This window comes from Falco peregrinus, chromosome 1, assembly GCF_023634155.1.
Source record: "Falco peregrinus isolate bFalPer1 chromosome 1, bFalPer1.pri, whole genome shotgun sequence".
Taxonomy (NCBI): domain Eukaryota; kingdom Metazoa; phylum Chordata; class Aves; order Falconiformes; family Falconidae; genus Falco; species Falco peregrinus.
The window spans coordinates 63,803,315-63,818,883 of NC_073721.1; the positions used below are offsets into that span (position 1 = coordinate 63,803,315).

Consider the following 15,569-nt stretch of genomic DNA (forward strand, 5'->3'; position numbering starts at 1 on the left):
TATTGGTACTGGTTGTCGTATCTAAAGAGAATATTTACAAAAATCTTTTACTACTTTCATTTCCAGTGCCATGACTTTCCCAGAACCTTTAATATACATACTTTTATTTTTTACAGCTTCGTGTGTCTGAAACACAGAGAGGGCTTGAGGGAGATGAGTTTTGTAAGGTATTAGGGTAGGCAGCTTTTTTTAGGAGTACACAAAATGATAATGCAAAACATTCTCTTGATTCAAAGACTGTAAGTGCAACAAAACAGATAATCGTATCAATCTGTAGGAAGATATGATGAGAACACGTCATTGTGCAGGTGATTTGGTTACTTTTTGTCTGAACTCATCATTACATTGCAATGGGGTTTCACTGTTATGCACATACTTTTCTTTCGAATTAAGGTAAAATAAAGCGTTTTATCAAATTGTATTGAAATATTTTGGGTTTAGGGAAATCCAACATAAATGTGTGTTTTTACGTATTTTTTTTTTTCCAGGCTGGTAAGTTTTTGCGCTCAGTAACCAATTGTCTTTTACTGTTTAGGGTAGTAATCTTGATGTTGTTTATGCCTCAGCCTTGTCCAACCTTTGTAACTGCTTTTGGGAAAGAATATGTGCAACACTGTTCAAGGGTTGTTAATGTTAAAGTCTTAAAAATAAAGATCAGTTGGGAGAGACTTGGGGAGTAAAAGGAAATTTCAACACGTTTATTAGGAACCAAAGGCTTAAACTTAACTAGAGGAGGAATTCTGAGTTACTTTCAGGACATTGAGGGTGTAGAGCAATGTGTTTTACAGAAGCAACTGCGGCAAAGATTGTAAGAAGTGACTTTTGATCTTTATTGTTCTTCCCTCTCTTGCCTCCTCTCTGTGATACTTTCTGCTTCATTTTTGTCTGGCTTTCTGTAGTGCTGCACTGAATTGAAAAATTATGAGGTAGTTCAGGATTTTTTGGGGTAGCAGGGAAGGTACCTTAGGAATCTTGTATGTTGCAGCCGAACTGGAGAAGAACAGAATTTTATATGAGATGTCAGTACTGAGAAGGATCTTACTGTTTCAATACTGAGATTCTGGTGCTTAAGCTTTTAATTCTGTTTATGCTAGAACATTCTAAAGGATTGCCAACTAATATCCCTATAATGTCTTTTTTTCATTATTTAAAATGATAGATAAATTAGACATAGGAAATTAAGTAGTTTGCTTAGTGGTCCCCAGTCAGCTATGTGTTCAGAACCTCTAAATCTGTCCCCTAATTTTACTACATGCCCTCATTTGCTTTAAAAACATCCTTGTTCTCTTAGAATAATAAAATACATAATGTCTTCATGCCTGACAGCACTTTCAAGTATTAATCATTAATGTAAAATTACTTGGAGAAATGTATCTATACATATAAAATTGTGTATATATGTGTGTTTCTTTCTTAATTATTTTCTATGCATATACCAAGTGGTTGTAGTTCTTTTTTTCCTGAAGATTATCAGATGTGGAAAATGGGTTCAGTCCAGATCAATAAAATTATGGTCACATCTGCCTTATCCATACTGAAATAAATAAAAATTAACTTTCTCCATTGTGTCTCAAAGGTAATATAAGTGAGGAATTTGGCTCTTGGATTGTCTCCATCTGCACAGGCATTATAATACAATTACCTTTAATAGGAGCTGAAAAGTTGATTTTTACAAGCATATTCACAAAAAATAGGCATCGCAGGCTTGTTTTTTGTGTCCGTAAGTCTTTGTGGATGTAGGACACCAAAGTTATTTCTCAGGGTTGTCCTTTGGAGGAGATTTTGTACTCTGGTTAGCTCTGATGTCTAAATTAACTCATAAAACTTCTCTTCTTACCGTTCTTCCCCATAAAAGTTATATTTATAGTGTAATTGGGCAAATAGAATTTTTGCTTTTCCTCGGGAAGGAATTTACTCTGCAGGTTTATTTTTGTGTGTAACTGCATCTTGCAATTCATTGGTTATGAAGCTGGTTTTTAGTATTGTGTGTGTAGTTTCCTTCTTTGCTTTATGTATTTAGTTTTTTAAAATTTTCTAGATATTCTAGAGAATTTCTAAAATCTGGCTGTTTCAGTCATCTTTTCTGCTGGAAACCAGTGTACTTTATGCAGTCACCTATTTATTAGGGCTTTCAAGGCCCTTAACTATTTTCTTCATTTTTCTCTGCTATGTTTTGATGAATAGCATAAACCCCACACAATTCTAGAAATCAAAATTACCAAATCTTTGCAGTTATTTCCTTGCAGATATGAATTTAGTATTAGGTCCTGAAATGAAATGATAGTTTTGGGCTTTCTGATTCCAAATTATTTCAGTAATGGAAAAGTTGCATAAGTACTGGGCTTCTTAAGGTGATGTAAGCTGATGAGTGTAGCAGAGTGGAAATGCAGAATCTGAGACTTCTATTTACTGCTTTTAAAATACTATATGGTTCTACAACTCTGATACGTGTTTTCCATGTTCAGATAAGTGATTGCACTTAATGTAACTTAAATGTAAAAAATCAAATAGAATTATCCTTCCGTATGGTGTTTTACGGATTTGAAACTACAGTCTGGGAATGTTTTCAAATAATCCATATAGTGATTTTGTAATCTATTTTCCCATTACCATCAGATGGAACTTTTAGAAGAGAAAAACATAGTCAAGACTCAGTGTCGACAACTGGAGAAGATAAAAATTGAGTGTGATAAATTGACAGAAGAATTAACCCAAAGTGAAGAAGAAAATATAAAACTCAGGCAGAAATGTGAGTTTGTAAAAGAAGAACTGGAGAAAAAGGTAAACTTGTCTGCTTTTAGCCATGATTCATCAGACTTTCTGCTGATAAATACCTAAAATAAGTGATAAATTATAGAAATAGATGGTAAACTTAAAATACAAAAAAATACATGTGCATATTAAAGAATATACACAGTCATACTCTAGTACACAGTTTCTATATAAATCAAAGGCAGCAAAAGTGCTTTGGCTGGGACATGACTTGTAGCCCTCCAAAGATTTGTTAATACTATTTAGGAGTAGAAATAAAGTCCTGTTGCCTGCCCTCTTTCTAATGTAGGTAACCAACAAATGTTTAACGAAACACTTCTAGTTTCCTTCACATTTTCTTACAGTTGCAGTGTAATTATTCATAATTTAGAGCTAATTTGAAGTAGATAAAGAATGTATGCATGGTAAAAGAAATTCTAAATAACTTGATGACAATTATTTTCTGCTTGAATGTTTAAAACGCAGCAGCTTTTTTTAAGATGTTCACATCCCTTTCTTGTTCTGGCATTGTATTTCTAGAGATGGACATTGTCTGCCAGCCCCATTCTTGTTCCCTAGTGTTCTGGTTATTGCTATTTAGTATCAACACTAATTTGCAGTCTCACAACCTGGAATTGTCAACCTTTCTTTTAAAAAAAAAATATAGTGATAAATGCAAAGTTGCTAAATAATTTTATTTTGTATGTTTTCTCGAGTTCTACTTTTTTTCCGTGACTGATTCCACAGCATTGCTTTTTGATGTGTTTCTTAACATGAATGTGTTTTACATTGTGCTGTTTTTATATCTTAAATTTCTCTTCCTGCAACACTTGAATTTAGATAAGTATTTCTGTATATGGAGAAGTTTTACCTTCTGCAGTGTAAAGCACATACCTGTCAGTATTTGACTAATTGATATTAAGAGAACATTGAAAATGATTGTCTCTAATCTTTGACAAGTGTGATTTCCTAGATTAAAATTGAAGAAAACAAAAAATTGTACATCCTACAGTAAATTGCTTATACATTTTTTGTGCTAGCCTTGTCTTTAAAAAATAGATATTTTAGCCTCTAGCTGGAAGATTCTTGCTCTTCTATGTCAATTTAGTAATTTCTTATTCTTGTGAAAAGAAATTTTTAATATAGGCATTTATATTAACATGAGATAAGAGGTTTGTTCATTCATTTCACATGGACTGCTGAACACTTGTCAGATAATTCTTCATGAGCTCAATAGTTTCAAACTATTTAAATCCAGTAAGAAGCCCATCGATGTTGTAGATCTTTTGTGGCTTTTCAAGTTTTTCAATTTAATTTTCAATTTGTATTTTGTTGCTATAAATGAAGTGTACAACATCATTTAGGTGTTGAGCTTAAAATCCATCAGGCTCATTTTGAATGTAGGTAAAGTGACTGGAAATGCTATTAGCTCCTTTTGTCATACTGCTTTTGTTTTCAGCATATACCGACTGCCAGTCAGTATGCTGTGACTACTAGTGGTCAGAGAAAAATGCTGGGGTGGGGTGTTTTTGTGTTTTGTTTGTTTGTTTCCCAAGTATGGAGTAAAAGAAGTGTTAAACCTGACATTTTTCTTAGCTTAAGCTAACATGAAGTGCTTTAATTGTCATACTAATAAAAAATAGCTTAAATGAAGATTCAGACTGTGGGTTTTTTTCTTAGGTTGGGATTTTAGCACTATATCTGTTATTAAGGAAATGTGGTTGTAGGAGTGTACACAGTCTTCTGTAATCAGTTGTAAACTAGCTCCAACCTTACCTAATACTGGGAAGATACAGTTTTAAAGCTGAGATGATCTTTTGTCTCTAAGCTGAAAGAAGCTTTTAAGTGCATGATCTTGTGGTCTCAACCTTTGAAGGTAAATGCAGATGGAGAGTTCTACTTGATTGCGTTAATCAGTTAAGAGAATTCTTACTATTGTGGTTTTATTGTGAATTATCAGAAGGGGTGCTAGGATGGGAGAAATCATGATATTACCTCTTGAGAAATCTCCTATTAGCTGTCATATTGTGGTGTTGCAGAAGCCTATTGTGTTACAAAAGAATTCTCTCTTTTCCTTTTCCACTCTTTGTATACATCTAATGTCATTCTGTCCTTATGGAGAATTATAATTCAGAGAAACAAAGGTATTACAGAAAGCTTGGTTTTTAATATTTTTTTTTAATCGAAGATAAAGGGACAGCCAATAGTGGTAAAATTTTCTGTTTCTTTTCCTTTCTTTCTGTGCACTTCTGAGTCATTAGTGACTTCATTTCTCCTGTAGGCTCTGAAAGTAGAATGTTGAGGAATGTTGGCACGCTCAGAAAATCAAGCAGATGAAAAATAAAGGAAAAAATACTGAGTTATATACTGTTTTAGTCATGGTCTTTGGGAGTGAACTTTGGCATGTGATGGACGCATTCAGTGAATAATAAGACAGAATAGAATACTGACACGGGAAGCATATATAATGCAATCTCATTACCTTCAGAATACTGATCTAGATCAGAACTGCTATTTCAACTCCCATATGGGTAATGCAGAAATACTAGAACCTGTGCATATTAAAAATTCTTGTGATTCCTTCAGTTTGAAGTAGCTACTGTCTAACTCAAGTATTTTTTATGAATTAAAAGAAAAAAATCAGGCTGTTTGAGGTATGGCTTTTTCACATTTGAAGGGTCACCTATATTAAAAAACCCACCCATTTTGCTAATAGACGTAACACCTAGACTTAAAGGTGGCTGTAGCAAAGTGGGTGTCACTCTCTTCTCCCAAGTAGCAAGTGACAGGACAAGAGGAAACGGCCTCAGGTTGTATCGGGGCAGTTTAGATGAGATAGTGGGGAAAAAATCCTTCACTGAAAGGGTGGTCAAGCACTGGGACAGGCTGCCAAAGGCGGTGGTGGGGTCACTATCCCTGGGGGTGATTAAAAGATGTGTAGATGTGGCGCTTACAGACGTGGTTTAGTGGTGGACTTGGCAGTGATAGGTTTACAGTTGGACTTGATCTTTGCCAACCTAAATGATTCATTCTACGATTCCATATGTCCCATTGACAGAACTCGTATGTTAGAAATTACCTGGCACCACAGTGGTGGCTCATGAGAGCAGTATATGAAGATTTACAATAAATACAGTTTAAACAGTTGCACCTTGTCATTGCAGGTTCATAATTAATAAACTTTCAAAATTATTATTCTTCCTTTTCTCATCATTCTGAGTGTACTTGCAGATACTGAAGTATGCCTGTAAAGTGTCTACCTTTTGCTGCATTACATCCTCTGATCTCAGCAGCAAACAGGTGTGAACCAATTTCACTTCTTCTCACAAGATAGTTTTGTTATATTAATTAAAATGCATAATTCAATATATTGTATAACAAAACTGCTGCTGAGTTCAGTTTTATGTGGTGGCTCTATTACAGATATAACAGAAGAGAATCTGAATTTTAAAAAGATCTGTAACATTTAATGATCTTTCTGACATTGGAAAGAAATGCTTTTCTCAGTGCCAGTTGCTCAGATATTCTTTGAATACTTCACCTTTGCAAACACACTGGCTGGCAATACAGGTTTCCTACAGGGGTCTCTTTGTGATGGCAGAGATTAGATGCCTGTAACGGTTCAGGGTAAAAGATACTAAGGGGAGTATTTGTGGTGGGACCTCCTCCTATTCGTGAAACAGAGATTTCTAATAGAATGTCTGGTTTTGACTCTGAAAATAGTCTCTGTGATTGTTGGGTTTGCAATTGGTAGCAGTTTCTTCATAACTGATATACAGGAGAGTAAGGAGAATCAAGAGAGGAACTTACGAATAGTGTTTAGGAGGTATTATTTTCCATGGCAAGGAACTGAACTCAGTGCATGAGTGAGTATAGTGTGTTTGAAAGAGATATTACTAATGATGTATGTTATATCATTAATGCAATAATTTTTTTTGTGTTATTTTCACTCACTCCAGGATAAGCAGATCAGTAACGAAGAAGATCATTTGAGAAGGCTGGATGAGGCCAGACTACAGTTTAAGGACCAGCTGCGTCACTTAGAAATAGAACAGGAATCCATTCTCACCATGATAGGAGGTGAAATTGATGCTGCTTGTGAGACTTTTTCTCGGGACTCCATGGAGAAATTCAAAGTAATTCTAACTTCTAAGTATTCTGTAGATTTTGTTATTTTGTTAATGAGTGTTTGCGGGAGAACTTGTATGTATTGTTGTCTCCTGTCACTTAATTGGTATAAACAACTTATGGACAACAGGATTATGGATATTTAGCTGGTACAGATGTATATTGCTAAGTATTAGAATGGGATACTCTGAAGATCTCCTCACATGTTAATCGTTACTGCTTTCTTTTGCCATTTTTTTTTTTTTTGTGAGAAATAGATCTTCTTTTGTTTACTTGTATGAAAGGACCTTACATCAGCCAGAATTTTGAAGCAGGTTTTCCTAGGCCACCTCTTAGAGGTGGGAAGTCCTCAAGAAAGACCTAAAAGGCTCTTAAAATTGGGGAAAAATAGAGGAAAGGTTTTATCAAAATTCACTTAAATGCTTTGTTTTTAAAGTAAATGCTTGAAGCGAAAAGAGTTTATAATGCCCTCTTTTGTGGAGCGGGTCCTTATATCCAGAAAACTCAGACTCAAAGTTTCAAGAAACTTGTAGCTTGCTTGCTGTAACTTTTTTTCATTCTTTTACTACTACTTCTGCAACCCTTGTCTCTCATTAGCCTTTTTCCTGAGCCCTCTCATTTGCTCCCCAGGGGCAGAACCCTCTCTTCCTCCCTCCATATGATTCTACATGACTAAACCTCTTAAACCGACATTGTACGCAGCTGAGAATAAGGAACACAAACAGTCTGACTGAGCTTGTGGCCGTACTCACTGGCTTTATGGGCACTTAAAAGTGCCTGATGTGGTGGCTTTTAGCCTTAGCTGTGACCATAGAGCACGCTAAGATTTTGCCTTTTTTGTCTTGCTATTTAAACAGAGTGCTTTCCGCTCTGCGGTTCTTGGTTACTTGATTAGGCTGTGCTGCTTTTGAAATAGAAAATTTTCCACATTGACACTGTAAATCTGTTATATTTTTAATATTTTCTCTGTGTTTTAGTTTCTCTTTTATCTCCTCATCTGTTTTGTTTAAAGGTGGGGAGAGAAGTCACTTCATTTCAACCTTGTAGTATGGTTGTGTCTTTTTCTTCACTTATCTATGGGGTTGGTATGTTGCAGCCCACAAAAAGCTGAGAATTCTAAGGAAATATATCTGACAAACAAGCTTTCTCCTCTCTATCCTAACAGATAAGTCTTTTTTTATTAAGTCTTTGTGATCTGCTATAGTTGCCAGGTATTTGGTCATCAAACCATGCCTTCTTGGACTTCCTTCCCACCTCCTGCAGAGTTCTTGTCTTCTGGATAAAGTTTTGCTGATCTCTGCTTTCACAATTCTCTTTATTTATCCCCTTTAGCTGTTTATCACTGGCAAAGTTAAAACAAATTTGAATCTGATTTTTTTGACTAGACAGCTAACATGAAAACAAATGTTATACATTTTTGTGGTTTGTGATCTGAATATTTTTTTTTTAAAGGTAAGGAGTTTCCTTTGTTATATTGTTCCTCTGCCCAGTACTTTAGGTATTGCCAAGGTTTCTAGAAGTTTTCAGACAAGCTCTTTTACTTCAAGAAGTTGCCACTGCAGCTGAGGTGGAGCAGTGGGGAATTTGATGGATAAATAGCTGTGTTCAGACAACTTAAACACCAGGCTTAATCTTCCCAGATGGCAATGTACTGGATTTTTTTATAACCACTGCATCCTGGTGTTCTAAGCAAAGAATTCCACATGTATTCTTCAAATTTATTTTTCCAATTAGTCTTTTCTTACAAGAAATCTTACGCTTTCAATAACTACACTATTCATGCTTAAGCTATCACCTGAATACTGCCTTCTTTGAATGTGGTTGCACAGAATGAGGTTTGCTGCCATGGAAGTCTCAACTTTCAGGTAGGCAGTGCTTGGTGAACTCATGGTCAACATGCCTACTAAAGCCTTTCTTTTCAGCTGTGTCCTTATGTGGTGATAACTGCCACTTAAAACGTGTATGTACGTAATTAGATGGTGCTGTTAACTACACTGAACCAATGACACTTAATAAAGCCCATAGAAATACCTCTTAAAGAAATACTCTAGTCACAAAAATTATTGGACCAGGACTAAAAGTATATGAAGACTCACTGAATTGCAAAATGTGGTAAATTAAAAACACCCCCCACCCCCAAACCTTTAAATTGGAGAAAGGCACAATGTAATGATCATGCGATAGGATTGCAGGAGTTAAAGGATGAGCTGGACATAAGGTTAATAGTTTACTCTATTTTAAAAAAAAAATCAGTTGAGAACTGTTTGAGACTTTTTTTTCCCCCTTGTGTATCAACTCATACAGTGGAAAAGAAAAATCCATTATCACCAACTTTTTAAATAAGTAATGTGAAAAGCATGTGTAGAAGTACCTGTAAAACAAGTTTAACATAATTCCGTTTGAATACAGGAAAGACACTGAAGTACTAATGAAGCATTTCAGCACATTTATCTTCTTTTTATCCACTTAACGAAGATGATAATTTTCTTTTTATGCCTATCAGATATTCAAAGCAAGTGCTTTGTCTTTTTCATGAAAACACTAAGGCCATCATCATGAGGCATAATGTAAAGATTTTGGGAGTTTGTCCTTTTTAACTTTTTGATAAAACATAAAACATGTTGCATTTCTGTGGATATAGTGGTAATGATTTTAATGACTAACAACAATTGATTCTTCTAGTTCTGGTTTACGTGCAGCTACTATTCTGCTGCGTGGAGGAAAAACAGTTGAATGACTTTGAAGTTTGTCTTAAGAAATAGAAATTTTAAATTAGAGTCTGGTTGCATTGTTTGGAAATATTATGATATTTGCAAAAAAGGATATAGTTTCAAACAGAGTACACACCTTGGATGCAGAGATGTGTTCTGGGAGTGTTTGAAACACATAATCGTAGTGATTTTTGGGAGAAGACTGCAGATTATTATTGTTGCAACTGAAGCTGTATCTTTAAACAAAATTTGTATTGGTGAGTTTCAATAATTTGCTTTCAAATGTGACTAATTCACAGTTAATAGTTCTATTAAACCATTTACAGATGCAATTTCCAAGCTGGATTTTTAGCAAAGAATAATTATTTGATGAATTTCCAGTAAGCAGGAAAGATGATCTCTCCTTTGTGTCTACTCCCCATTTTTATGCCTATTTCTTTCTCCTTTTACTATTCCATAGGCAATATCACTTACACCAATGGTGCTGAATGATCCTCATCGCTGGTTAGCAGAAACAAAGGTAATAGTCAAACTGAAATGTACTGAATAAGCTAATGTCAAACATTTATAATCATTCGGTTGAAAGTGTGTTTGAAAAGGCACTTCAAGGGAAAAAAGAAAAATATAAAAGCATTTCTTTGGCAATAATTCTGGTATTCCCAGACTTTTATTTCAAGTGATGGAATAATTTTTCAAACTTTGCTATCGACAAGAAATAGTTGTGTCTATAGCAAAATAAATAGCAATTCTGTTTTTTACAAAAAATGCATTGAAGTAACTGCAGTGATAGCCTTTAAATCTGGTTCAGTTCTTCTGAGATGAGAAAAACATGGGAACGTAGTTAGCAGGTTAAGTTTCTCTTACAAGTTTATAACAAGGCAAGAAATTGATTTAAGTAAGGCTGTTATTTATGAAATTTAAAGGATATTAGGTTGGATTCTCAGAAAATGAACTATTTCCCTTCCCCCTTTGTTTTAAGTTTTTGAATTCTGTAATGTGGGTGCACACATACATGAAAACTTCTTCAAAGTGATGACTGGTAACTTATAAACCCTCCCTTCCATTTTTCAGCTTTCCTCCAGCTCCCCCAACTCACATGCATAAACACATTTCTCATCCAATATCTTTGACAAGGAGTAAGTCTCTCGTGATCAAAGGAGATCACAAGAAACTGTAGAAGACATGAATATTTTTTTTTTCTTCATGTAAAAAGGTCAAAGCCACAAGAGAATTGACTTAAGGAAAAAATGCAGCTGTGTGCATGCAAGATAATATAAGGTTATTGATGATGTATGATCTATGTAAGACTTGTAGGCTAAGAAAGACTGACACTATAGATAGCAGAGATAAGATCTGAATTAAAGCAGAAATGTTATGCAGGAAGTATTTTCTTTATTTAAAAAAGTGACACTGACATTATTAAAAAAACCTTTCAAAGAGCACCTAATAACCATTTGCATACATTTCTCACTTTTCTCACTTAAGTGTCTTTAGTTACTCGAGGAAAGTCTAATATGAACAACTACTTAAAATCACGTGTGTTGCCACCCCCCACTTTTTTCCCTTCTGTTTTAAATGGGTTGTGTGAAAGCATTTTCTTTTACCACTTCTAGATTTACTATACTGACTGTGACATATCTTATGAGCTCTCTTCCCTGTTTTCCTCTGCACAAACCTTAAATATTAACTTTTGCTAACCAGAAAGGATCGATGTCACTTTTTTTTTACATGGATAAATGCTTTAAATTCTGTCAACATAGAAGAGAGAAAGGTATTCTGAAAGGAAAGAGTATCTCTTGGTGTCGATGTATGCACTAATTCAATGTGAATTTCCATACCTACCCTAGGAAATTCATGCTCCTGGGTAAAAACAAAATAAATCTGTGTATAGCTTCTTCACATACCGTTATCAACTAAAGTGTATCTGTCTTTTGAGACTCCTTGAAGGTCAATGTGTGTTCTCTTAATATATCTAAATGTCCCCTTTTATCAGTAGTATCATTCAGTAATAGGTACAAATGAGTAATCTGTGACTCCAAAGATAATTTGATCATTTAACATTTGTCCTCTTATTTTGATTAGAATTCTTTACTTTTTATTGTCCCATTCTTTTTAATGTAGACTAAGCTTCAGTGGCTGTGTGAGGAGGTAAAGGAGAGAGAAAGTAAGGAAAAAAAGCTGCGATGCTACTTACTGCAGAGCCGAGAACAGCTCAAGCAGTTTACACAGATGAAGGAGGCTGAACATCAGTCTCTCTTTAAACAGATAAAAAAGCAAGAAAAACTTCTGGAAGAAGTTCACAGAGAAAAAAGAGGTATGTTGCTGGTTCCATTTTTGTTAATAAAAGGGAGAATGAATTTTAAAATTCTACTTATAATTCCTGTGGCGTATTCAGATGTGTTTTATCAACTCGTTATTTGGTAACAAACTCTTAATTTGGTAACATGCTAATGATAAAGAAGAAAACAGGTTTTTTGTTTTCTCTTGCTGACAAAAAAGGCAAATGGAATCAACTACATTTCAACCCAGTACAATGGCTGAGTAACACATGAGTTTGCAACACGGACGAAGTATATGGAAGTTATTTTTCAACTGTACCATCTGAGGCATTCCACAAGCCAGGCAAAGAGGAATTATATAAGAGTCTGAGGCAGCATTGGTAATGCTGCTTTTATCTGTCAAAAAGAAAGAGCCCAAAGCAGTGCCAAGTCCTGTGCAGTTACTCCCTTTTGCTTCAATTTTATGTACAAAGAACTTTGGCAAATTTTCTTCTCATCCCTTCTGTGTTGCAAAAATGAAGACAGACAAGCTTTGGTTCTAACTCAAATGAATGGCATTGTATCTGGAATACCACATATGCATAATTCTCTCCCTCTTTTGACATGTGATTTTCACTCTGAGCTGGTGTGTGCCAGACTTGGTGCTAGCATACATACCATCCATGCTTGTCATGAAGGGGAAATACTAATCAGATTTTACTGGGTGGTGTAATTGTTCTCATAGGGGTGGACCTTGCTGTCCCCAGCCAAGAGCAATCTTGTAGTTTCAGTTCAGGTACTTGTAGTTTATTATTTCATAGTTTCTTGAAGATCAGCTTTGAGCAGAGTGCTTTTAGGAGTAGAGAAACATGCTTTCATCATAAGCTTATTATTCTGGAGTCTCAGGAAGAAAGGAAGATCTTAGTCTTTCATTATTCTGCTTTTTGCCTGTGTACAAGCTCATTTATATTGTTACTTGTAGCTTAAATTAACACATTATTTCAATTGAGAGTATATAGTAAACCCAGAGCATTACAGCAAACTTGGAACATAAACAATTTACAGTGCATCTTTATTTTCACCCTTAAAACCAGATATATTTTTTTCTGCTGTCTGAAATCAATACTTTTGTTGCTATAAACAATGTTGGAGTGGATCTTGTTAAATCCAAACTTAGGTGAAGTGTAAAATTTTGAAGTGTTGGCTTGGAGACTTGATACTGCTCAGGCAGAATCTGTGCATGTTGTTTGAGTCGAGTCACTAGCATTTACAGTATGTTCATAATTTATTTGTGAAGTGTTATCTTCAAAGGTGTATCTTATTTACTGTCATTACTACTTGCGGAAGACAACTCTGCACCTTTACCTTTCTGATGTTTAGAAGCTTTCTTTAGTTTCCAAGAGGAGGGCCACAGAAATGCTCAGAGGGCTGAAGAGCCTCATCTATGCAGACGGGCTGAGAGAGTTGGGGTTGCTCAGCCTGGAGAAGGGAAGGCTCCGGGAGACCTTACAGCAGCCCTTCGATACTTAAAGGGGGCTTGTAAGAAACATGGGGACAGACTTTAGTAGAGCTGTAGCAATAGGACAAGGGGTAATGGCTTTAATCTGAAAGAGAGCAGTTTTAGATTATATATTGGGAAGAAATTCTTGACTGTGAGGGTGGTGAGACACTGGAACAGGTTGCCCAGAGAAGCTGTGGATGCCCCATCCCTGGAAGTGTTGAAGGCCAGGTGAGACAGGATTCTGAGCTGAAGGTGTCCCTGCTCATTGCAGGGGCCTTGGACTAGGTGACCTTTAAAGGTCCCTTCCAACCCGAACCATTCCATGATTCTACAATATTCCCATAACAGTAATAATTAGTGGTAACTTTCTAGTTATTATTGTTTAAAAGCATAATATAGCTTTTAGAATATAGGTCGAATAAAAAGGATAACATAGCTAGTGTCAAAAAGAGGTCGAATAAAAAGGATAACATAGCTAGTGTCAAGAATTAAGTAACCAAAGGAAATGGAGTCGGAAGTTTTTATACGAGAACAGAGGAGGGAGGAAATGTTGTATGAGGTTAATTCTTGATTTTAAGGCTCAATGTTATCTCAAGACCTGCATTAAGCGTTTTGGGAATTTTAATTCTCTAGTGCGTGCACGCCATGTGTATGCTTGCTCATACTCTTCCTTGAAGTTACTGTCTCAGCAGAAGAGCAAACTTTTTAATACTTCAGGAAAGTGTGGATAGCTGGGAATCTTAGGTAGAGCTAGAAGGAATATGACATCAAAGGAAAAAGAGATAAGTGAATGCATGAAAATGATCACTGAGAAAGCAAGCTAATTGACACAGGGTCCAGGGATCAGAATTTCCATTTGAAATAGTGTCTTTGGTTTCACTTCTTTCACATAAAATTTTGTTGGAGGATCTAGTTAAGCCTGAAAAAATGGAAGGCTGCATGGTGAGGAAATTGTATACTGATATCTCTAAGAGCTATGGAGGAGAATAAAGTACTTGTACTGAAAGTTTGCATGTAGCTAAACCTTGACAACTATTAATATGCCTTATGGGTTGATACAGTCTATAAATAGGGCTGACTGTCATCTGGTCTGTATCTTTTTATGTGGTATGCTGGACTACTCTTTACATATCGCACTGTGTCGTGGTATGATCTTTTTTTGTATTCTGTTACCTCAATTTCCAAAGGAAGGTGTCACCTCTCAGGTTTTCTTTTCTTGTGTTGTTTTTAAAAAACTCTTTTCTTGTCTTTATTCAGGACTTGGTGCTCATAATTTTTTTTTTTTTTGTCAGACAGAATGAGTACTCTTCAATAATTTTGTTTAGTAGTTATTTTGTATTTAGATTGATGTAGACTCAGATGAGAGTAAACTTAAGTGTAGTTATAGCTTCTGGTAGCTGACAATTATTGTTGAAAATATTTTGTGAAATATAGTAACAAACCCAAAACAATAGCAGAACAACAATAGCCATAACAAAAGCATTTTTGTATTTTGTAGAACAATGCAGGTTATTTGGTTTACAAGAATAGTAAGATCCTGTCAAGATTTTCTTCTTCCACTTACAAAGAACTTCGAAAGAGAACATGCTCTGAAGTTTCAAATTCGAATGTTTCTATTGTTAGCCTTCATTTGTTTAAAATGATACTGCCAAGACCCTGGTATAATATTAATAATGTATTAGTGCTCTTATATTTGAATAATTATCTACTAAGATGATCTCCCTGAGAGATGCCTTTTTTAATTTAAGTGCATAGGAAATAAAGCAAACCTTATTCAGTTTTTAATGCCATTGTAGCTAATTTGGTTTAGGCTTTGTGGAAAAATTCACAGCCTGCATTTGAATTTCAAGCTATAGGCAAAGTTATCATGGGAATTATTAAACTGAAAAGAGTGGGAAGAAGTAGTGCTATTCACTGAGCAGAAATAATAGTATGTAATCTTATACCTTCTTTTTATAAGAGCCATTCCTTTGTTCCCTACAAATATGCTCAGTTCCATTTGTTACTTGACATAATACAATTTCTGCAATTCTAAGTAAATTGCTCTCTTCTGTCTACTTCTAGCGGTGAATGCTGGTTAAAAGTAGGTAAGGAAAAGAAAATAAATTACATAGTTGTTAAAGTTTTCTATGCAACACAAAATAATAAACATGCTTTAAAATTCCACCAAACTGAGGATGAGAGATAAGACTAATAAAAAGATGAGAGGATGCTGACAGC

The 15,569-nt window shown here is 35.2% G+C and overlaps 1 protein-coding gene across 7 annotated transcripts in view; it reads left to right on the plus strand.

Moving 5' to 3' along the window:
- The window catches only part of CEP128 (centrosomal protein 128), a 133,161-nt gene that overhangs the window by 50,594 nt on the left and 66,998 nt on the right, over positions 1-15,569 (plus strand). For all 7 annotated transcript variants that reach the window (XM_027779216.2, XM_055807732.1, XM_055807747.1 and 4 more), the window contains 4 exons: positions 2,617-2,781; positions 6,711-6,887; positions 10,051-10,110; positions 11,712-11,904. In XM_027779216.2, the coding sequence (XP_027635017.1) occupies positions 2,617-2,781; positions 6,711-6,887; positions 10,051-10,110; positions 11,712-11,904 (595 nt within the window). The remainder of the gene's footprint in view (positions 1-2,616; positions 2,782-6,710; positions 6,888-10,050; positions 10,111-11,711; positions 11,905-15,569) is intronic.